Source organism: Macrotis lagotis, chromosome X (assembly GCF_037893015.1).
Source record: "Macrotis lagotis isolate mMagLag1 chromosome X, bilby.v1.9.chrom.fasta, whole genome shotgun sequence".
Classification (NCBI taxonomy): Eukaryota; Metazoa; Chordata; class Mammalia; order Peramelemorphia; family Peramelidae; genus Macrotis; species Macrotis lagotis.
In genome coordinates this window covers 627053204-627077216 of record NC_133666.1, presented here as the reverse complement: position 1 = coordinate 627077216, position 24013 = coordinate 627053204, and the positions used below count along the sequence as shown (strand labels likewise).

General features: G+C 41.0%; 1 protein-coding gene across 1 annotated transcript; it reads right to left on the bottom strand.

Moving 5' to 3' along the window:
- Window positions 1-316: 316 nt before the first annotated feature.
- GCDH (glutaryl-CoA dehydrogenase) lies at window positions 317-22350 on the bottom strand. The gene is made up of 10 exons (XM_074203521.1): window positions 22236-22350; window positions 18449-18592; window positions 17603-17665; window positions 9112-9282; window positions 8144-8273; window positions 7678-7894; window positions 7236-7339; window positions 6142-6267; window positions 4786-4946; window positions 317-913 (listed from the first exon to the last, which is right to left on the bottom strand). Exons 1-10 carry the CDS (start codon window positions 22333-22335, stop codon window positions 840-842), a joined length of 1290 nt encoding a protein of 429 aa, XP_074059622.1. The 5' UTR covers window positions 22336-22350; the 3' UTR covers window positions 317-839.
- Between the last annotated feature and the right edge of the window lie 1663 nt (window positions 22351-24013).

Sequence of the window (24013 nt, the reverse complement as noted above, 5' to 3'; positions counted from 1 at the left end):
CATAAACAAGTAGGTTGAACTTTTGTTTGCAAGGATTCTCTGGTGTAAAATTGTGAATTAGGAACATTTGCCAGTCACAACAGTGTCCTATTCTTCCTAGCATCTTTATCCCATTTCAGTCTTCTGAACACTGGAACAGATCAAGCTTGAGTGACTTCAATAATTCAAATCCTTATTTTTAAAAACTTCCACAAACTGTATGCTGGGAGAAACATGGGTACTGATTAATATTGTGAGCTGTCTTACAAAGTGACCTCCAATATTTCTATTTCTCTACTTCTTTCCTCTTATGTGGAACAAAAAGGCACGGACACAGTTTTGGTCAGTAGCATGTGGTCTTTATTAACGCACTTGTTCCCAGTCTATTCCCAAGTTCAGGTCACTAATTGACACCCCTGGAAATCAATGGGTGATCAATAGGATCAGGAGGCCTTATGGAGTAAGCCAGGAAGCATTATGGGCTTAGATGAGAGATCTTACTCAGTTAACAAATCAGTCAGCTTCAGAGGAGCTGTTCTCAAGTTCATTCTTCTTTTTGCACACTGATTAAAAAACCACTTATTTCCCGAGGTATATAAAATTAATAAGTTGGTGGGTTGAAAGGGACTGGTATAGCTTGTACAATCACATTCTTTCTGCATTTCAACAGAAGAACTGATTTTAGGACAAGGCACATTCAGGTATATAAATCAGTTTCTTTAATCTCAGTCCCCACCTTCCGGAAAGGAAAGTTAACAGCCACTTCCCCAGAAAAGCAGATTTAACACAGCCTGGGGAATCAATACTGATGTAATGAAATGACGACTCTTTCTGATTGTCAGCCCTTAAATAAAACAGGTTCACTTCCCAGCAGTGAATGCCTGAATTCCTGTGATAGCTCTCCCAAGGATCAGGGCATGGATGTCATGAGTACCTGAAGAGAGATTTGAGAGAAAGAGATTGATTTTAGCTAGCCTCAAAGTGGACAAAACCATACTCCCTTTGGCCAGTTTTGTTATTCTGACATTCACCAGCATTTCTATGTCTTGCTTGTCAACTCATATGACAGAAAGAGGAACTGCAGTCAACAACACAGAATAGAAGTCAGCCTGGTTTTGTATCTCGAGCACAGCAGAGAGGCTCCTAACATCTAAACACAACCCCTGCCTTTTGTAGAGCTTTGCAAACCATTTAATGGGTTAAACACACCTGCTTCTCAAAGGCCTGCAACCGTGTATGCCTTAACCTTGGTGAACTAGCCTCAGGCAGCACAAAAACCCAGACTACAGTTCTAAGTTCCCTCCTGACAGGGCCAAGGCAGAAAAGTTTGTCTGCCTTTCAAAGAAGTGCTGGGACTGAAGAAATTAAAGCTATCTATAATCATAAAAAATGCTCTGAATCACTATTGATTAGAGAAGTGCAAATTAAAACAACTCTGAGGTAGTACCTCATACGTATCAGATTGGCTAATGTGAAAAAAAGAAAGATGATAAATGTTGGAGGAGATGCATGAAAGTTGGGACACCAATGTATTTCTGGTGGAGTTGTGAACTGATCCAACCATTCTGGAGAACAATTTGGAACCATGTGCACAGGGTAATAAAGCTGTGCATACCCATTAGGATCTAGCAATATCACTACAAGGTCTACATCCCAAAAAGATCATAAAGAAGGGAAAAGGACCCACATAAACAAAAATATAAGGTTTTTTGGGGGGGTGGCAAAGAATTGAAATTGAGGGAATGCCCATTAATTGAGGAGTGACTGAACAAGCTGTGGCATACAGATGTTATAGAATATTACTGTGCTATATAAGAAACGAGGAGGCAGCTCTCATAAAAACCTGGAGAGATTAACATGAACTAAAGCTAAGTGAAGTGAGCAGAATCAGGAAAACATTGCATACAATAACTGCAACATTGTGCAATGATCAACTATGATAGACTTAGTTCCTCTCAGCAGCACAATGATCCAAAGCAATTCTAAAAAAGGCTCATTATGAAAAATGCTGACCATATCCAGAGAAAGAACTATGGAGTCTGATTGCAGATTTAAATATACTATTTTCATTTTTTTTGGGGGGGGGACTTTCCCTTTTGTTCTGTTTCTTCTTTCAAAACAGGACATGAGGAAATGTTTACATGACTGCACATGTTTAACCTTTATCAAACCACTTGCTGTCTTGGGGTAGAGGGTAAAGAAAAAATATAGAAATCATTACAAATTTCACCTAGGCTTCTCAATTAAGCTCCCAAGATTTAGCTTGGGATTCTAGTGATTTGGATCTAGTTAGTCCCAGGTATACCAATGAATCACTGTAATTTTAGGCAACTCTCTTTCCCCTTTGAACTTCATTTTCCCTTTCTGTAAAATGAGAAGGTTGGATCAGATGATCTTGAAGGCCCTTTCCAGTTCTAGAATTTTATAAAAAAGTCCAGTGGGATACCAGTCTGTGGGAAATGGTCCAGAGGGGACAATTATGAATATGAAGTTCAGTTTTAAAATGCTCAACTTATATCCCAAACATCCCATTATTCAATTCAGTAAACATTAATTAAATGTATACTATATGCAAGACCCTGTGGTAGGTCCTCAGGATATGAAAAAATATTCCCAGACCTCAGAAAGCTTGTATTCTACTGAGTAAATGCACACAGAGGTATAATGCCAAAGTATATGCAAAGAATTTCAAGGGAATTTATAGCAGGAAAACTAATAACTTGAGAGAGAAGCATCAAGAAAGACTCCTGGAGAAGGCTGCACCTGAGATGTTCTTTGAAGGAATGAATCTAGGAGAATTCTAAGAGACAGGTAAGAAGGAGTGAGTGGTAAAGATCAGGGACCATCTATGAAGTTACAGAGGCTAGAGATGGATTGACCCAATGGTAACAGTACTAAATGTAAATTCAAAGCTATCAAAGAGGGAAAAGATACAAAAGGACAAAAATATAGTAGTTCCTATCAAAGCAAAGAACTGGAAACAAAAGGGGAGGATACATCAATTGGGAATGGCTGTACAAATTATGGCACATGAATATGTTATTATTGTTTAGTTGTTTAAGTTGTGTCTGACTCTTTGTGATCCTATTTGAGGTTTTCTTGGCAAAGATGCTGGAGTGGTTTACCCCATCCTTCTCCAGTTCACTTTTGCATATGAGGAAACAAGCAAACAGGCTTACACAGCTAGTAAGTATGAGGTCAGATCTGACTCCCAGCCTAGTGCTCTATTCACTGCACTATCTAGCCACTTCACTTATGTATATAACAGGATATTATTGTGTGCCTAGAAAAAATGAAAGGGATAATTTCAGAAAAACATGAAAAGACTTGCATGAACTGATACAAGTGAAGGAATTAAGGTAAAGAATGAAACATTTTTGGACATGGCATGTGTGGATGTGTTTTTCTCAAAGCTTATTATAAGGATTGGTTTTTCTCTATTTGAGAGGGAAGGATTTGAAGGAGAGAGAACTAAACTTTTTTCCTTCAAAAAATGAAGAAAGGACTGTTGAAGAATGTTTAAAAATGCATAGAAAAGGGACAGCTAGGTGAACTCATCCAACCTTTCTGAAGAGCAATTTGGAAATACACCTAAAGGACAATAAAAATGTGCACACCCTTTGATCTGCAATACTACTACTGGGTCTATACCCTGAAGAAATCATGAAAAAGGGTAAAAATATCACTTGTACAAAAATATTCATAGCAGCCCTGTTTGTGGTGGCAAAGAATTGGAAATTGAGTGAATGGCCAACAATTGGGGAATGGCTGAACAAATTGTGGTACATGTATCTTATGGAACACTATTGTCCTATTAGAAACCAGGAGGGATGGGAATTCAGAGAAGCCTGGAAGGATTTGCATGAACTGATGCTGAGAGAGATGAGCAGAACCAGAATATTTTACACCCTAACAACAACATGGGAATTATGATCAATCTTAATGAACTTGCTCATTTCATCAGTGCATCAATCAGGGACAATTTTAGGGGATCTTCAATGGAGAATACCATCTGTATCCAGAGAAAGAACTGTGGGGTTTGAGCAAAGACCAAAGACTATTACCTTTAACTTAAAAAGGGGAGGCAGCTAGGTGGTGCAGTAGATAAAGCACTGACCCTGGAGTCAGAAGGATCAGAGTTCAAATCTGAACTCAAACATGTAATATTTACTTTGTTGTGTGATCTTGGGCAAATCACCCATTGCCTTGCAAAAACAAACAAAAATGCATAGAAAAGAACAGAAGGGTTAAGAAGGAAACACAAGCAGGATAGTTTTGAAAGCTAATAAATTTAATTTATTATATACTTAAAAAGAAGCAATACTGTGCTAGTCACTCAGCAAACCTAAGTGACTAAGATGGTAGTACTCTAAATAGAATTAGAGAAGTTTGAAGGAGGAAGGAATTTTGAAGGAAAAACGATGAATTCTATTTTGGACATGGCAAATTTGAGATGCCTTTGGTACATCCAGATGGCATCTAGTGATTCAATTCAGTAAAGAGACTAGGGCCAGATAGCTAACTTTAGATGAAGATAGTAATAATAGCTGACATTTAGATAGCACTTTACAATTGTGGTTTGTGCTTTGTGGAAAATGTCTTATTTGACCCTCACAATAATTCTGTAAATTAAATAGTGTAAGGATGATAACATTGATTTTACAGATCAAAGGATGACAGTGATTTGCTCAAGATCAGAAGTAAAGCCAAGATTGGAATCCAGGTCTCTTTCCCTTGTCACTTCACTGACATGCCCAGAGTCAGAGGCCACTGGGCCTTCTGACCAGCTTGGCACAAGCTCCTCACCTTCATAAGTGTTCACAGCTTCCAGGTTCATGACGTGCCGGATCACATGATACTCATCAGAAATTCCATTCCCTCCAAGCATGTCACGGGCCTTTCTGGCAATATCAAGGGCTTTGCCACAATTATTCCTCTTCAGCATTGAAACCATTTCTGGAGTTGCCCTAGAATACACACACACACATACACACACACACACACACACGGTATTGATTAAATTTTGAAGGAGAAACTCTGATACTTTCCATAGCTTGCCGTAATCTCCTGAATTAAAGCCAAACTTTGCCCCTGCCTCTCATCTCTACCTGTCAAAATCTTATCCATCCTTCGATATCAGGGGCTGCCTCTTTCATGAAACCTTCTTTTCTCTCCCCAGTTAGAAGTGATTTCCTCCTTCACTGAATCCCCACAGTGGTGCCTCTCCTATGATCACATTCATATCATGGGTCACATTACAATGATTTGGGCTAGATATGACTATTTATACTCCATATTCAGTTGCCTGAAGCCAGAATCAGTACTAAGTATGGGGCCTTGGCCAATGAGTTCTTTATAAATACTTGGTGAATTGAATTCCTTATACAGAAAATGAGGGGATTAGACCTAATGATTTCTAAGGTCTGTGATCCTAGGATCTGACTTTAAGCAAACTCAATTTCAGAAAATCTGAGTTTACATAACAGATAATTTGGAGTAAGATCTGTAAAATAATTAGCTGTCAGGTTCTTATGAAAAGCTGACCATAGGGGTTTGTCATCTTCAGGGTAAGTCACTAACACATAAACCAAGTCCCTACTTCCTTGATGGATTTTTATGATGCTCCCTAGAAATCTAGTTAAAAACACACTTCACAGATTGCTTTAATGAAAACTCTCTTTGGAGACTCTTGCTTTTGGCCCACAGTTTGAGTATCTCATCTTACATATGACCTCTCCTTAGTTTCCTGAGGTGTAAATGCTATTTTCCTCTTAAAATTCCTCTGTATTACCTTGTAGATACTTTGTATTTGCCAGTGAAGATGGATTTCCAAGGAAGAAGAGGATTTGGGGCAACACTATTTCATCCTGGTCTTTCCACCCCCAGTGTCTTGCACAGGCTTAAAAAACTGTTTCCTGAATGGAATTGAGGGAAGAGAAAAGGGGACATCCTAGGAGGGCAACATATATTTGGAAGGAGGTATATATGTGGGTTGTTGTTAGGGGCCAGGTGGGACTTATCGACTGGCTGAATATACAGGAGTGTTTCACCTCTTCTCCCTCACCTACTGTACTCTCTGAAGAGTTTTCTTGGTGAACCTAATTAGCCCTGGTCAGCTTCTACCTGGCCATCCCTTCACCCAGCTTGACTTGAGCCCCATACTTGTCCTGGTCTTTCAAGCGCCCAAGTTGGAGGCAAGCCTGCAGGCCCAGGGTGATCTCTGTAAGCATATCAGCCAGCTTCTTCTGGATGAGTTGGTTTTTAGCCAATGGAACCCCAAACTGCTTCCTGGATACAAAAGGGAAAAGGGAGAGGAAAAAGCAGAACTATTATTATATAGATCAGAAAAAGCATCAGGTGCTGAGTGAGATGAGCAGAACCAGAAAAACACCCTAACAGCAACATGGGGGTGATGATTAATCTTGATGGACACACTTATTTCATCGGTGCAACAATTAGGGACAATTTGGGGCTGTCTGCAATGGAGAATACTATCTGTATCAAAATAAAGAACCGTGGAGTTTGAACAAAGTTCAAGGACTATTGCCTTTAATTTAGGGAAAAAAAAACCTGATAGCTTATTGTCTGATCTTGTTCTCTCTTATACTTTATGTTTCTTCTTTAAGGATATGATTTCTCTCTCATCACACTCAATTTGGATCAATGTAAACAATGTAAAGACTGACAAATTGCTTTCTGTGGGGGGGTGGGGGGAGGGAAGTAAGATTGGGGGAAAAATTGTAAAACTCAAAATAAATAAAATCTTTAATAAAAAAAGAAAAGGCATCAGGGCTTAGGACAACTGGAAATGGGGTCATGGAGAAAATTTCTATCACCTTGGAGATGGATGATAGATCTATTTCTAAAATATTTGATCTGTTGCTTTTCTTCAATCCCCCCCCCCCCCCACCTTGCTCCAGTTTTGACCATGTTTTCCCCTTACCCTAGAATAGGGTCATTCATGCCTCTCTAATACCCTTCCACTTTTTTTTTTTTAGTTTTTGCAAGGCAATGGGGTTAAGTGGTTTGTCCAAGGCCACATGGCTAGGTAATTATTAAGTGTCTGAGGTCAGATTTGAACTCAGGTACTCCTGACTCCAAGGCCAGTGCTCTATTCACTACGCCACCTAGCCGCCCTCCACTTTTTCTAAAACCAGATCAAACCCACCTCCTCCAGGAAACCTGCCTTGAATAGACTATAGTTTGGGGCCTACCTTGAGTGTCCAAGGTGAAAGGAAGAAGAAAGGTCCAGTTACCTGTCTAGGGTATACTGCCGAGCAGTGTGCATACAGAACTCTGCAGCACCCAGTGACCCCCAAGAAATGCCATATCGAGCTGAGTTCAGACAGCCAAAGGGGCCCTGTGGAAAGAATGAAGGGGATGGGCAGCCTTGCTGTGGCAAGGGCTTCATGGTATACCACTGGGCACCCTTGCCTTTGGAACTGCTAGAAAGGACCTTAAATATCAGAAACAGAGACTTAAGGAACTTAAATGACCTGACCCACATCAAGCAATAAGTAGAAGTTTTAGGATCTAAACTAACTAAATCTAGTGCTCTTTTTTCCTGACGCAAGCCTAGCCCCTTGAATCTCCCTCAATTATCCTAGCTCCTATTCTGAGAGCCCGTTACCTTCCAGCCTCCCTCCTTTTCTCCTCCCTTTTCACGTGGGGATGTGTTCTGACCCTACTATCACTCACAGCAAGGCCAGATACATGGGGCAGCATGTTCTGTTCTGGCACTTCCACATCATCCATGAGGACCATTCCTGTGATTGAGGCTCGAAGTGAAAACTTGCCCTCGATCTTGGGGGCTGACAATCCACGCATCCCTTTTTCTAACAGGAAGCCTCGCACCCGACTGTCCTCACACACAGCCCAGATCACAAAAAGATCAGCTACAGGTGAATTAGTGATCCTAAGGGAAGGAAAAGGGGATAACTTTGGAGATATCACCTTCTCCAAAACATTCTTTATCATCAAAGTCCCACCCCCCTCACCCTACCCCCCCACCCCACCCCTATTCTTCAAGACTTCACAGGATGACAAAGATTTGAAACCAGAAAGGGTCTAAGATCATTATCTTGGTAGTTCAACCCTCTTGTTCTATAGATACTGCCATAAACATATGAAGCAGGAGGGATTACCCCACCCTGACCCCCCTCACCAGGTCTTGGAGCCGTTCAGAGTGTAGGTCTTGCTGTCTTGGTTGTAGCGGGCCTTAGTTTCCATACTTCCTGGGTCACTTCCATGATTAGGTTCTGTCAACCCAAAGCAGCCCAGGATCTCCCCCTTTGCTGTCAACCAAACCCACAGTGGACCATTACTCCCCCCCCTGAGGATTTCTCTCCCCACTCCTCCAAACCACTTTCCTATAATTCCAATACCAAAAGCATCAATATGGCTCTTGGAACTTGCAAATTACTACTAGGCACTAATAAAGTGAGGCTTGGTGGAGGGAACAAGGGTCAGTAAGGCTGATGTCAAGGGGTAATTTATGGGTCATGGGAAGATGCTTAGGGGTTCCAGAAAGGAAGGCATTAGGGTTGACAAGCTTGGAAACTTGGGTCAGGTTGCTTCTTGTCCAAAGATCCCAGAGAAAGGAGTCTTAAGAAGGTCAGCTAGGAGAGGGATTCAGGGGGCCTTAGAAAGTGGGTAGAATCAAAACCTAAGCCAAAAGAAACTTCAGAATTCATCTAATGTCTTCTATCTCCCTGAACAGTCTATTGTACAGCAATGATTGTCAAGAAGTTTTTCCCAAAATCAAATATAAAGTTGCCTCTTGGCAGCATCCATCCTTAAACCCCAGTTTTGGCCTCTGGAGCAAATCAAAATGAATGTAATTCCTCTTTAATGGAACAGCCCTTAATAATTTTGAAGACAGCTATCCTTTCACGCTCTAAGTTTTCCTTTCTCTAACAGATGAGGTAAGGGAAGTAAATGTTCCAAGACTGGTGAGTTGGGAATAGATCACCAGGGTCCAAGGGAGAGGACAGCTCAGATGTCCTGAATGGGTTAGAAAGTTCTAAGATCAATGAATTAGAATCAATCAATAGAGAAGAAGCTAAGGGGTCCTAGGAGGGTCAATGGCCTCTGGAAGGGAGGTGAGGAGTTACATAGTTCAAGTGTACTCACCCAGTCGGGGCAGGAATTTCTGTCGCTGTTCTTCAGAGCCATAGGCATAAATAGGATGCATGACCAAGGAGGACTGGACACTCATGGTTGACCGGTAGCCACTGTCTACACGCTCCAGTTCCCGGGCTAGAAGACCGTAGGCTACAGATGAGGTTCCAGCACAACCATATCCTAGAAGAAGAGATACAACCCATCAGATAAGCTGGTTCCTGAGCCACAGGGACTTCTGGAGAACAGTCACTGAGTTAATAGACAGGTCATTTTTATCACTAAGAAGCTGGTCCTTGGGGATGAATATCCTGTGGTTTAGCCCCAATTCCCAGTTCCCCAACTCTTCAAGAAGCTAAAATCTATATATGTTCCCAGCTAATTTCATTGTCATCTATTGCTGTCCAGTATGTGGGACAGCAGGCTGTAGCCAAAGCAATCCCCAGTGCCTGGTAAAGGGAAAATTAAGTTATATTGCAACACAGTCACCAGACTGAAAGCAAAGTTACCTAAAATCTTTCACTTCTGCCAAGATTAGATACACATACTTGAACAAAACCTAAGAGATTATTTTGCCAATGATATGCCAACATTTATCGATGAGAAACTACAATGAGGAAACAACTAGATTACAATTCTGAAAAACAAGTTTCAAAAAATGATTGTATTTTGCATGAATTCTTTCTAGATACCTATAAAAGTTACCACTTTGATACCTGGATTAAAAAAAGAGCACCATTGTTTATTCTTCTTCATAGCCTGAAGACTGCCTAAATGAATCTATTCTGGATACTGCTGTTTCCTTTATGGAATTCTCAGGAGAAAAGGCACTGATCTGGCTACTCTTATGCCTTTAATTTCAGGAGAGAGATGGCCAAAAAGAGCACTTGCATTTCTTGTTGGAAAAGAACCTCAAGTTACAGTAATTTATTTTGTATTGTGGGCCTTTAATAACGATGCCGGTTTGCTAAAAGGAATTAAACCAATTACTATTAGTTACTATAAAGATAAGCCATGGTCATGCATTAAGAAATAGCCTTTGTCTAAAGCTCAAGTTGAAGGAAGAGCCACTGACAAAGATTTAGAGCAGGAGCAGGGGAATAGCCCACCCTTGAGCCATTTGATCTGGTACTGCAACAGCAGTAGAAGTTCGACTCTGAATAAATCTAGAAGCTTTTTAGGGGTGAATTAATTAAATGTTTGACTAAATGTAGCAGGTAAATGATACTATAAAAATCCAAATGGCCTTTGGCAGAAAAAAGTTCCCCACTCCTGATTTGGTGAAATAAGGAGTTATCAAAAAGTGGTCCCCATATTATACTCTTACCAATTTGGTAAGAAAAGAACTGGTATTTCTCTTTGTTCAAGATTTAAGAGCACTAAATAAGCATATTATGTCTTTCTTTCTTTTTTTCTTTTTTTTTTTGCAAGGCAACGGGATTAAGTGGCTTGCCCGAGGCCACACGGCTAGGTAATTATTAAGTGTCTGAGGCCGGATTTGAACCCAGGTACTCCTGACTCCAGGGCCGGTGCTCTAGCCACTGCAACACCTAGCCACCCCTTAAGCATGTTATTTCTATGATTTCTGTTGTTCCTAATCTTGCTATTATTATAACTTCTGTACCTCTGACAGCGTGGTTCTTTTCAGTAATCAATGCAATATGCTCTTGTTTTTTTTTTCTCCATCCCATTAGCTGAAGAATCTAAATTCATGCTTGCAATTACTTAAGAAGAATCTTGGTATGTATAGCAAAGAATTCCCCAAGTGTGCCATGATGCCCCTACTATCTTTTCTTGAAACTTGCAGAAAAAGTTAAAGGTTGTTTATTTCATCAAAATATGCTTTCCAGGAGGCAGCTAGGTGGTGTAGTGGATAAAGCACCGGCCCTGGAGTCAGGAGTACCTGGGTTCAAATCCAGTCTCAGACACTTACTAATTACCTAGCCGTGTGGCCTCGGACAAGCCACTTAACCCCACTGCCTTGCAAAAACTAAAAAAAAAAAAAAAATGCTTTCCAATATGATGATTTATTAGCTTCTGAAACTGAAGAACAAAGTAAGATTGAAACTCTTGCTTTGCTTAAGTTCTTAGTTCCAGAAGGCTATAAAGCATCCCTGGACAAACTATAGTATTGCCTGCCAGAGGAGAAATATATAGTTCTTCTCTAGTGAAGCAATTCTTTTTTATTGTTTGTTTGTTTTGGAAAGGCTATGGGGTTAAGTGACTTGCCCAAGGTCATACAGCTAGATAATTATTAAGTATCTGAGGTCAAATTTGAACTCAGGTCCTCCAGACTCCAGGGTTGATACTCTATTTACTGCACCATCTAGCCGCCCTGTGAACCAAATCTAATAGTGAAGATTCTATCTAATGAAAACTGCTGCATTAATTTCTAAGTTTGGTAGCTTACTGCAGATAGTGGATTACCATCTTTCCTGAAACTGTTAGATTTTAAATCTGGTGCTGCATAATTCCTTGATACTTAGAATGGAAAGAAAAGGGGCGGCTAGGTGGGACAGTGGATTGAGCACCCTCCCTGGAGTCAGGAGTACCTGAGTTCAAATTCGACCTCAGACAACTTAATAATTACCTAGCCGTGTGGCCTTGGGCAAGCCACTTAATTCCATTGCCTTACAAAAAAAAGAATGGAAAGAAAAACCACAACTGGCCTTTTTTTAACTTTGAAGGGAGTCACAGCATTTCCTCCAGTATTAAATGGATCCAATACTAATAACCCTTTCCTTTTATTTTACCATGAGAAGCATGGGGTGGCAGGGGAAGTCCTCATTCAAAAACCAGAATATTTCTGACATTCACTATGGCAGTGGTTGCAGTGATAGTGGAAAAAGGACAGGCTTTGACCTTAAGATATTTGACCTCTTTGGTTTTCCCCATATAGCAATAGCTATGTCTCAAGTCCTTAAGATTCAACTTCTCTCTGTAAGATGTCAAACTATAAACAATCCCTACTATTTTAAGAACAGGTAGGAAAAGAATGGGAATTTTTTTTTTTTTTGCTGAATTTTTCTAACTTTTTTAGGTTTTTGCAAGGCAATGGGATTAAGTGGCTTGCCCAAGGCCACACGGCTAGGTAATTATTAAGTGTCTCAGGCCGAATTTGAACTCAGTTACTCCTGACTCCAAGGCCAGTGCTCTATCTACTGTGCCACCTAGCCGCCCCTGTTTCTAACTTTTCAAAAGATATCATTTCAACTTTATGACTCCAATACTAGTCAGGATGGGAATGCAAAGTGAAAAATGAGTTTGCAGAAATTAATAGAAATGAAAACTTATGAATTGAAAGGAAATATATTTACTGTAAATTTCTAAATTATACTTGAAGATTCTAGTGGGATTTGGGGTTGTAGCCCCTCAATACTAAGGTACATGCAAACAAAAGATCATTCTCTCTTCTCTTGAGAGTGATAGATTTATTGTTCTAGTATAAGGGAAGAAAGTGATCTCACCAATGAGAGAATAAAGAAAACTGAAGCCATTTAAAAGTTTTATCTCCAGTGAGATCTAAAAATGGAGAAAGAAAAAAACAACAGGAATAGCAGTTTTTATACCTGCTCTGGTGATTAAGAATCATTTATTATTAATTCTTCTTTCCTTCTTGGAATAAAGAGACTTGCTTAGGTCAGAAAGCAAATAATTGGTGAATTTTTTAAATGCCAAAATTGATAGATGAATAATTTTTTTTAATGTAAGATAATTCAGAATGTCACTTGACTGGCAATTTGTTTTGTATCTATGTGTTAAAATAAAACTTCAAATATTTGACTGGATATACTTTGCTTGAAAATGAATAATAATGGTAATTATTTGGTGTTTGAGAAAAGTACAAAAGACTTTATAAATTCTCATTTTTTGTGGGAACTTGTCAAATCTTCTGGAACTTTAGTTTGGCAAGTTCATAAAATCTTATCAGTTCTGTGAAAGAAGGAGCTTTAAGAATGTTATGACTAATAAGAGCCTTATTAACAATTTATAAATTCTAAAATAGTAAATTTGTTTACTAAGAAACTGAGGTCCCTTCCTTCAACACAAATACTTACAATCAAAGTGGTGGATGATTTACAAGTCTGCTGAGAATATGGAAGAGATTTATATGATGATTTGTCTATTAATTATAAAAATTATGGAAATGCATCTAGAATAGTGTATATATTGAAATTACAGCTTTAAATTAACTGAATATCAAAAGATTCCAGTTTAAAGGATTTTTCTTTTTACCCTAGAGGTTAATATTCAACACCTTTAAGACCCCCAGGCCAATAGTAGCTAATGTTTTTCTGAGTTATGATTGAACTGTAAATGTGAAACTCCAAAATGTGATTATTTTCTTAATTTCTAATGCCCAATTTTCATACCAGGATCTGTCTATTAAACTAGAAAAGAAAGATGTTGAATGAATGCTTTTGGAAAAACCTTGTACACTTGATAGACAACTGAAGATAAATGCTCTTTTCTATTGTTAACCAACTTATTGCCACGTGAAAAACCATACCTTGCTTTAAGTTGTAAAAAGTATCTTCTCAATACAACGATCCAAGACAATTTCTTTTTTTCTTTTTTTTTTCTAAGATTTTTGAAAGGCCATGGGGTTAAGTGGCTTTCCAAAGGCCACACAGCTAGGTAATTATTAAGTGTCTGAGGTCGGATTTGAACCCAGGTCCTCCTGACTCCAAGGCCGGTGGCTCTATCCACTGTGCAACCTAGCCGCCCAATCCAAGACAATTTCAAAAGACTTTTGGCAGAATGCTTTTCAGAGAAAGAACTATGGAATCTGAATGCAGACTGAAACATACTATTTTCCTTTTATTTGTTGTTTTGTGTATGTCTTTGTGTGTGTGTGTGTGTGTGTGTGTGTGCCTTTTCCCTTTCATTCAGTTTCTTTTTTGATAATATGACTAGTGTAGAAATATGTTTAGCATGATTTACACATATAAACCTATCAGATTGCTTGCCACCTTAGGAAAGGGGAATGGGAAGACTAGAGAAAAATTTGAAATTCAAAAGATCATGAAAATGAAGGTTGAGGGGGCAGCTAGGTGGCACAGTGGATAGAGCACCAGCTGTGGAGTCAGGAGGACCTGGGTTCAAATCCGACCTCAGACACTTAATAATTACCTAGCTGTGTGACCTTGGGCAAGTCACTTAACCCCAATGCCTTGTTTAAAAAAGAAAAAAAATGAAAACTACCTTTACATGTAATTGGAAAAAATACTAGTTACTTTAAAAAAAAATTGTTAAGGAGAGGGACTTGCCATGTAATGTGGAACTGTAATTTGATTTGTTCTGAGTTTTTATCTCAGACTGATGTTAAGCCAGTATTCCATAGGGAAAATACCAAGAACCACTCAAAGGAAGTGCCAGCTGGAAAATATTATCTATTCATGTATATAACTGGCAAGGTTGAAGAGAATGCCTTATGAAGGTAATGGTAGGATCCTTTTAAAGCAGTTTTCCCACTGTATTTCCCTCCTGAACAGGAATATTTCCCACCTAGTTGATTCTTAGCCTGGTTGTGACACCCTGTGAATAATGTGGAACTTTGGTGCAGGATTGGCAGCTCCAAATATGATTGTTAATTGAAACCAAATGAACTTAAAGGAATTTTGTCCTGGTATGCCTAAATTATATCACTTTATGACCTGAGGGAACAATAACAAAGCTGTTAGAATCATGTCCTTCCTCTTTTCAAAATAAATTTCTCTGAAAATGTCAAGATAACTGCAAATTTTTTAATTGATTTTAATGTTACAATCATTAAGCATTAGAGGGCACATTTCTGCTCTCCTAAAATGGAATGCAAATAAGCAAGAACTCATTGCTTTGATCTTACTATCCTGAATTTATGACAGTAATTGTTGACTTCCTAGCCTAGGAAACTAAGAAAAATCACTTCTCAGGCTTGTCATTTCCTTGGTTTAATAGTTACATATTTATGTGTAAGATTATGTCTGTATGGTATTATATCAACTGAAAGATAAGGGGAAAACATATCTTCAGAAGGGGCTAGGATAAAGTTGTGATATGATAAAGATGTAAAAGTTTTAATTTTTAGCAGATTAGTAAACTTTATTTCAAAAAAAGCAACAAGATTAGACTATTTCCACTGATATAAATGCTTCAAATATTTTCCACTGGGTAAAAGTATATATTGAGAGGATTCATGACAGTTGTAATTGTTATTAGTAACCTTAGAAGTTCAACTGTTGGGGGCAGCTAGGTGGCGCAGTGGATAAAGCACCGGCCTTGGAGTCAGAAGTACCTGGGTTCAAATCTGGTCTCAGACACTTAATTACCTAGCTTGTATGGCCTTGGGCAAGCCACTTAACCCCGTTTGCCTTGCAAAAAATCTAAAACAAAAAAAAAAAGTTCAACTGTTGCACTAGTGGAAAAAAATGTAAAAGATTAAGATGGTGGTCCTAAATGATCTATTTAAACTTTATCCTGGAGGTAATAAGTAACTAAGTTTCTTCAACCTGCGTTTGAATATCTATATACACAAATGTCTAAATACACAGGCTTTAGATACATTTTAGTAATTGTCTTTATTAAATGGAGAAGGAAATGGCAAACCACTCTAATATTGCTAAAACTCCAGATATGATCACAAAGAGTTGGACATGACTGAATAACTGTATACCCAGTGACCAGCTGGATTGAGACTGTTATACATAGAACTTTTAATCATTTTTTACCGATTTGAGTGTTCTGTCTCTCTCTCTGACTTTCTAACATTATAATATAGGCTTATTTCATAAAGATAATTCTTCACAGATCCTTTCTAAGATTCTTTGTTTAGGGGCGGCTAGGTGGCACAGTGGATAAAGTACCGGCCCTGGAGTCAGGAGTACCTGGGTTCAAATCCGGTCTCAGACAATTAATAATTACCTAGCTGTGTGGCCTTGGCCAAGCCACTTAACCCCATTTGCCTTGCAAAAAAAAAAAAGATTCTTTGTTTAGCCTTATCCATATGACATATAGAGTCCAGATAAAGCTAGAAAGAAACAATGATTATGAAGACTGAGACTCCTCAAACTTTCAGAGGAATTACAAATAGTTAAATTTGATATTTCTGAAACTCTGAGGTTTATAAGGTTAACTCCATAAGGATTGAACTGGCTTTCACTACATGAACCAATTACTGACTTGATGATCTGACCGGGTTTTGTAAAACCCTACTAAAATATGTACTAAGTTTTATCATTAATGGCTTTAAACAGCATTTAAATGGCTTGGATTGCAGAAAATAGATGCACTAGAAGAAACTTTTCTGCAAATCTGCCCTAAAAACAAGGCTCACTCCACATACTGTTAACAACTGATACTCCAGTTAAAGCCATCAAGATGCTGAGTAAGGGATACATTAACTGAGAGTGAATGAAGTGAAGTGAACAATTTGTGAACAGTGGTCTGATGATACGGAATTTCCAAGAGAAAATGTTTCCTAGAAGCAGATGATTTTATGAAGCAGACAGCTAAATCTAAAATGAATAAGAATAAGAAATTCAATGTTTAAATGGAATGTTGCACATGTTTTTATGCAAACTTTTTTTTTTATTTTTTAGGTTTTTGCATGGCAAATGGGGTTAAGTGGTTTGCCCAAGGCCACACAGCTAGGTAATTATTAAGTGTCTGAGACCGGATTTGATCCCAGGTACTCCTGACTCCAGGGGCGGTGCTTTATCCACTGCGCCACCTAGCTGCCCCTTCTATGCAAATTCTTAATATTGTCCAGCATCTGAACTGCATTCTAGTAAGGGGTAGTCCTTGAAAGTTAATGTTGTTTTAAATTTTCTGATTCAACCTTGCAATATGATTAGTTTTGTTCATGATGATGTTGCTCTAGATATGTTTATTATACGATGCCTAAGAATTGTACAATCCCAAATCAATAAGACTTTTGAGAAGATTCAAATTCTGAGAAAATGATGCTATAAAATAAATCAGAAGCAGAGTTTGCAAGAAATATGTATGGGTTAACTGAAACACAGTATAGTATTAGGGAGTAGTCATCTAAAATTCTTTAGGACCTGTTTAGAGTAAGTACACATACTTGAACCAAACCAAAACAGATTGTTCTGCCAACGTTTTGGCAATGCTACTAGTGCATCTAAATAAATAATAAATAAAATTATTAATGGAGAAACAACTGAATGACAGTTCTAAAAAGTTTTCATGTATTATGGATGAGTTATTTTAGATACTTATAAAAGCGACTACTTTGTCAACTGCACAAAAAAAGAATGCTGCTCATTGACTGCTGCTGTTATTCTTCTTGATTTCTTGCAAAATGCCTATATCCATCTTCTCTGGATGCTACAGTTTTCCTCTTTTCAATAAATTTTCTATTATTTCAAGGATTATCTCTACATAGGTTCATTTCAATTTGACACTGGGATATAATGTATGCTTAATAAATACAAACTTGAGAACCCCAAGGTCACAGGCAGGGATAAGAAAGAAAGGTAAAACTAGAACACTTATCTACCTTTAATGGTGGGGCCTAGGACGCCCAGTTCCCCCATCTCTGAAATGATCTCCCGGTGAAACACTATAAGAAGAAGAGACAATTCATACATGTTAGAAAAACCTGAGATCTAGTTCCAGGCTCTCTTTTTTCCTTGATCCTAAGGAGAGATTCCAGTATTGTCTCTAGGGAACCCCCAAGACCTATGGGAGAAACATAAGGTCTCTACCCTTTATTCAGGCTAATCCCAACCCCTACAGGGCCTTGCGAGGTTTGACAGACATAGTTTCTGGGTAATTCAACCATTTTATTAATAAGGTCAGCAGGTTAACAAAAGGATGGTCTCTGTCTCTCTGAGACCAGAGATCCCTAATGGTGGTGGGAAGGGGTGCCTACTCAACTTTGAATGGTTAACACAATGGGACTTGGCTCTTTCTGGTACATGACTTAGGTGACTCAAATCTTGGTCAAAGAGACATCAGTTTCCATATCACCTATCATGATGACAGGGAGAATCAAAACTCCCACCTCACCCCCTGTGTCCCCCCCCCCCCCAATCTGAGCAAATACAAAGATCAGGGATAAACTCATTAACTCAACCTTAGAATTCCATTTATTGTCAGATTAGATCTTGACCTGAGTAAACTTCTACAAGAGATTTCTCACATTTGTTGGTTTCTGGATGAGGAAATAGAAAAGGGTGGAAAAACCTTGGTCCTAATACAATAATTAATTATTAAATATAAGAGAGAATTATTAAATTTTACAGCCTCCAATCATGTTTGCAACTGGAGAAAACAGGGAATCCTTTGGGGTTACAGGGAAGTCACCCTACTTTGAAGTCTCACTCCCACTCAAGATTAATACCTTCATTGCGATTAGCCAGGAGGATCCGGGGCATCAGCTTTTCCTGACAGTAGGTTCGGAAAGTATCTCGAATCAGGATCTCATCAGGTGTCAGTTGTGCTTCCAGAAGAAGTGGGTCCTGCCAGTTGAAGGTGGGATGGGAAGCTGAAGGGGCAAGAATGGTGGACTTGGGGGTAAGGGAAGTGAGACTGCTTATCACTCAATCTACCTCCAGCTCCATTCTCTTTCTAGCTGAGTGAAGAAAGACTTCACTTTGTCTTTAGATTGCAAGACTTCCTAAAAGTACTACCATGGGCAAACCATGTTTCTCTCCCTGAGCCTCAGTTTTCCTATCTGTGAAATGGGATTAGTATTTCCTATAGAACTTTTCTGCCAGAGTTGTTTTTCACCGTGCAAGAGTTTTGCAAACCTTGAATGGTTTACTGAAATAAGAGCCTGGATTCTTCCTCCTACTCTCCTCCAGGCATTTAGTTGGGGCTGGACATGGCCTGGAGCTGAGGTTAGTGAGTGAGAGATGGAGTAAGGCACTGGCTCCCTATCTTATCTAGAATCACAGATATACTTCCCTTACTTTGTGAGAGCCTGAAGGGCTAGGGACTGGTTTTTGCCTCATTTTGGATCCCAAGAGCTTAGCTCAGGGTCTGCCACTTAGCTGGCACACAATGTTCATAGATGGATTGTAAAGCTCTTCATCTCCTGGCCCCAGTCTACCTTTCTACCCTTTTGAAACAACAAATTATTGCCCACTGGGCTCAGTGTCCAGCCAAGCTGGTCCCTTACTGCTCCTCACACAGGATGCTCTACCCTCTTTCCTTTTTCTAGTTTGATCACAACCACCTCCCTTCTCCAATGATCTCCCCTCTCCTAATGGCTTAAAGTACCACCCTTTATGTCTTTATGTGTCTAGCATATAATAGGCCCTTGCTGAAGGTGGGGATACAGGCCTGCATACAGGCCTGGGGAAAACTTCCTATAAGATCATAGACTTTGAGTTGTAAGGGACCTTATCAGCCACAGAACCTGATCCTCTGATTTTCCAGCATAGGACAAAGGACAGGTAGGAATTTAACTGGTTAAGAAGGAGAAGGAAGAGGGCGCTAGGTGATGCAGTGGATAAAGCACCGTCCCTGGAGTCAAGAGTACCGGGGTTCAGACACTTGATAATTACCTAGCTGTGTGGCCTTGGGCAAGCCACTTAACCCCATTTGCCTTGCAAAAACCTTAAAAAAAATAAAAAGAAGGGGAAGGAAGGAGAGACATGCATTTGAATAGTTTGGACAAAGGCTCAGTTCAGGAGAGTGCAAGGGTATTTGGAGAGAATGTGGTCCCAGTTAGGTGGTGGAGAAGTTGATATTTGGCCTTCATTATCAAAGAAGATTATGACTTCAGGGAAGTGATACCAAGACATTCATGTGAGTTGGATGGGGGGGGGTGCAGAGTCACTGCCCTCACTTTTCCTTCCAGAACCATCTGGGTCCAGTGGCCAGATATGGATCAGGATGACTGAGATGATAGAAACTCAAATGAGGAAGATGAGTGGTGCTGGACTGTGGAGGGCCTGGAACCTGAGGCAAGACTATACTCACTACCAAACATCCCTGAACACAAGAGTGACTGGTGAAGAGCCATATACAGAAGAATGTGAAGAAGAACATGGGGGGAGGGGAAGAAGGAGGAAGAGGGAAGGACAGAGACAAAAAGAGGGAGGAAGAAGAGGAGGTGAAGAAGTGGAGAGGAGGAAGGGTGGAGAGAAGGAGGAGAAAGTTGAAACATCAGAGTTAAAAGGGACTTCAGAGCAGGGATTCTTAGCCTTTTTTTTGTGTTATGTATTCCTTTAGTAATCCACCAAAGTATATGACTCTTGTTTAGAAGGTTTTTAAATAGTTGAAGAAAATGCTACATTTTACTTAAAGGTTAGGAAATATTTCTTCTCATCCAAGTCAACAGACCCCCTAAAATTTATCTACCCAACACTAGGTTAGGAACCATGACTTAGAAAATCCAAATGTAGGGAAGGGGATTGATCAGGAAGTTGCCTCAAATCAGCTAGATAAGCAAGAATTTTTGGGGCTTTGCTAGGAATTGCATCGTATCTTCCTTTGGATGCACTTTTTGGTAAATCAAGTTTCATAGGATGATAAATTGGCTGGTTTTCATTCTAGGGGACTGCTTTGGGAGTCATCCCTTTATGTTGACTATAAAATATTGCTCCTGTCCCACCCTTTATATAGGCCAGCTCAAAGGACCAAGGCATTCTTCAAGAGATATCAAAGGGCAAGTCTATCATTCCATAGGAATATAGCATTGCAGCCCCAACAAAGGAAGTGTCTTATCCTAACAATTTGTTAGAACCTTTCCTAGATCCCGGGAATAATATCAAGGCACAGTGAGATAGTCTCTGCCTCCCTGGGGTTTCTATACTTATATACTTAATTCATTTTTATAGAGAAGGATATGCCAGAGGAAAAAAGGCATATGCAGGATCACACAATCAGTAAGCAACATAATCAGAATTTGAATCTTGATATGCTGATTCCAAGCCAATGTTCCTTAGAATGCTCCATGCCCTTTCTTTGGTAGCCAAGTCCAGTGTGGACCTCCTAGTTATGGCCCTCATTGTTATAAGGAACTCTCAGTTCCTTTTCTGGGGAATATAGCTCTATAATCTCATTCACATTCTCTCCATTAGTTACAGAAGGAATTACTTCCAAAAACTCTGTAGGGGATGGCCAATTTCTTTAGGATCTCTTTACATAGAGAAAAAAAGTAAGGGAGGGAGAAGGGAATTTTTGAAAAAAAATGAAAATCACTTTATTAAAAATCTATTTAACAAAGTCAAAAAACTAAATAATGATCCCTAGAGATAGCTCTATCAAGACAAAAGTGGTCAGTTGGAAGAAAGTAAAAATATAGATGGATTAGCCTGAGCAATTGCTGTGGCATATAAACAAAGCACACACGCTCTCTCACATTCACACACATTCATACTCATGCACAGTCTGTCTCTGTCTCTGTCTCTCTCTCTTCTCTCTCCTCTCTGTCTCTCTCCTCTCTCTCTCTCTCTCTCCTCTCCTCTCTCTCTCTCTCTCTGTCTCTCTCCTCTCTCTCTGTCTCTCTCTCCCTCCCTCTCCTCTGTCTCTCCTCTCTCTCTCTCTCTGTCTCTCTCTCTCTCTGTCTCTCTCTCCTCTCTCTCTCTCTGTCTCTCTCTCTCTCCTCTCCTCTCCTCTCTCTCTCCTCTCCTCTGTCTGTCTGTCTCTCTCTCTCTCCTCTCCTCTCTCTGTCTCTGTCTCTCTCTCTCTCTCTCTGTCTCTGTCTCTGTCTCTCTCTCTCTCTCCTCTCCTCTCTTTCTCCTCTCCTCTCCTCTCTCTGTCTCTCTCTCTCTGTCTCTCTCTCTCTCTCTGTCTCTCTCTCTCTCTCTGTCTCTTTCTGTCTCTGTCTCTCTCTCTCTCTGTCTCTCTGTCTCTCTCTCTCTCTCTCTCTCTCTCCCCCCCCCACCCGCACTTCTGGGTTCCTTTCCTTTTCGCACCCATCCTCCTGGGCGCTGGGCCCGTTCTAAGACGCCTCTCACCAAAGCCACTAATGTTGGGGCTGAGAAGCTGAGGCGGCGGGCAGGAGCTCACGCGGTCCTCGGTGGCAGGGGCAGGCCCGCTGCACTCTCCGTACGACGGCCGGGGTCTGCGGTGGCCGCGGGGCTGGATCCCGGGAGGCCGCGGGGAGGCCGCGACACTGCCCCGCCCCCGCCCCCGGCCCCCGTTCCCTCGCCCGCCCTGCCCGCGCCCCTACTCACCCCGGGTGGCGGCCTGGGCGCCCCGGGCCCTCGCCGAGCCCAGCAGCGGGCTGCGGATCCGGCTCAGCAGCCGCCACGTGGAGACGCCCTTCAGCGCCATGGGCAGGAGGAGAGCCGGCGGCCTGCGGGCAGAGGAGCTCAGGGCCGGGGCCGGGGCCGGGACGCCGCAGCCGCCCTGGCGGGGGAACCCGAGGGCAGGGGGGCTTCCCGCCCACGACCTGGACCCCCGAGAGACCCCCGAACGCGGCGGGGCCCACCAGACACTCCAAGACTGGGGGTCGGCGTAGAGCAGGACAAAGGCCACGAGAGAGTAGCCGAGCCAGCGAGCGGGGGAGGCGGGGCGCCTTTCCGTCCCCTCATTGGTCCGAGTGGAAGCGACTCCTCCCCGACAGGGGCGGGGTTGTCGTCCCTTAAACGGGCAATGCCTGACCGTGCCCTGGCAAAGCTTTAACGGAGGCTGCAGCCTGAGGATGCCTCTTTAACGAGCTTGGCGTGGTGAGGGAGCCAGGGGCAGAGGGCAGGGCTCCTCTCTGATTGGCCAGCGAGAGAGATGACCTTTGACTCTCTCTTTCATTGGTCCGATGTGGGGGCGTGTTGTGGACTGCCCTGGAGGTGGGGAAGGTACTACCTAGGGTTGGAAATCCGGAGCCCAGGTCTTTCCTAATCCCAGGTCCCCAAAGGCCCCCCTCCATCACGATCAGAGGCTCCCCGCGGCGGGATCCTGGCCCCGGAACCCCAGGATTAGTTAGGGAGAGTCTCTGGGAACTTGGGAAGGATGACGTTATTGATTCGAGTGTGATATGCGAGTTCAATTCAGCTCCATTCGCAAAATTACGTCAACATCTACTACTAAGGGCAAGGCACCAGAGAAGCAAGAAAAACAAAACAGCCCCGCCTTCTATACCTGCTAGAGGTATCGAACAGATGATGTAGATGATGACGGTGATGGTGATGATGACGATGACGATGATGATAATAGCTAGCACGTGTGTAAGAGACAAAAATAGTGTCACTATTTTTGTAGTGTATCCAAATCTGTCTCTCGACATCAGTATGGTGATTTTATAACAATAGTCTTTCAACAGTAAGGTAAAGCTAACCTGTCTCATGTTGAACTGTTCAACAGTTAGGTACAGTCGGTCTTTCAATTGTATGCTTTCAATAGCATGACAAGCTTTCCATTGTATGACAAAGCCAACATGTCACTCAGAGGTCTATGATGCTCCACTCTGCAAGTGCACTCCCCTGGGCTCTAGCTCACCTCAACATTTTTTTTTGGGGGGGGAAGGGCTCTTTCAGGGCTAACCCATTCCAAGGCAGCCCTACCCTTCATAGAGAAAAGTGTAATTCTGTGTTGGGGCATGAGGTGGCTCAGTGTATATAGTGCACTGGTCTTGGAATCAGGAAAACTCATCATCAAGAGTTCAAATCCAGCCTTAGATACAGATAAGCTGGGCAAACCACTTAAGCTTGTCTTCAGTTTCCTTATTTGTAACACGAGCTGGAGAAGAACATGGCAAACTGCTTCAGTATCTCTGCCAAGAAAACCCCAAATGGGATCATGAAGACTCTTAAACAACTGAACAATGACAAATGGGCGTCCCCTAAACATTTTTTTAAGATAATTCCTTCTGTACTAATAGAAAGAACACTAATGTGGATGAGATTATAGAACTCCCTTCCCAAGACCATTTAAAAAGGGCATTTTGTGGGACCATGACAGTGCCTTTTCTATGCACAAGAGTAATTCATTAGACAGGCTGAACTTATTCAGATTT

Bases quoted from the DNA above. Each gene is read 5' to 3' on its own strand.
- GCDH (XM_074203521.1), bottom strand. From the start codon at position 22,335: ATGGCGCTGAAGGGCGTCTCCACGTGGCGGCTGCTGAGCCGGATCCGC. The intron at 9,283-17,602 runs GTAGATAAGTGT...CTCTTCTTCTAG, and splicing joins CCTAGGCCCCACCATTAAAG to GATATGGTTGTGCTGGAACC. The intron at 7,895-8,143 runs GTGAGGGGGGTC...TCCTTCCCTTAG, and splicing joins CTGAACGGCTCCAAGACCTG to GATCACTAATTCACCTGTAG.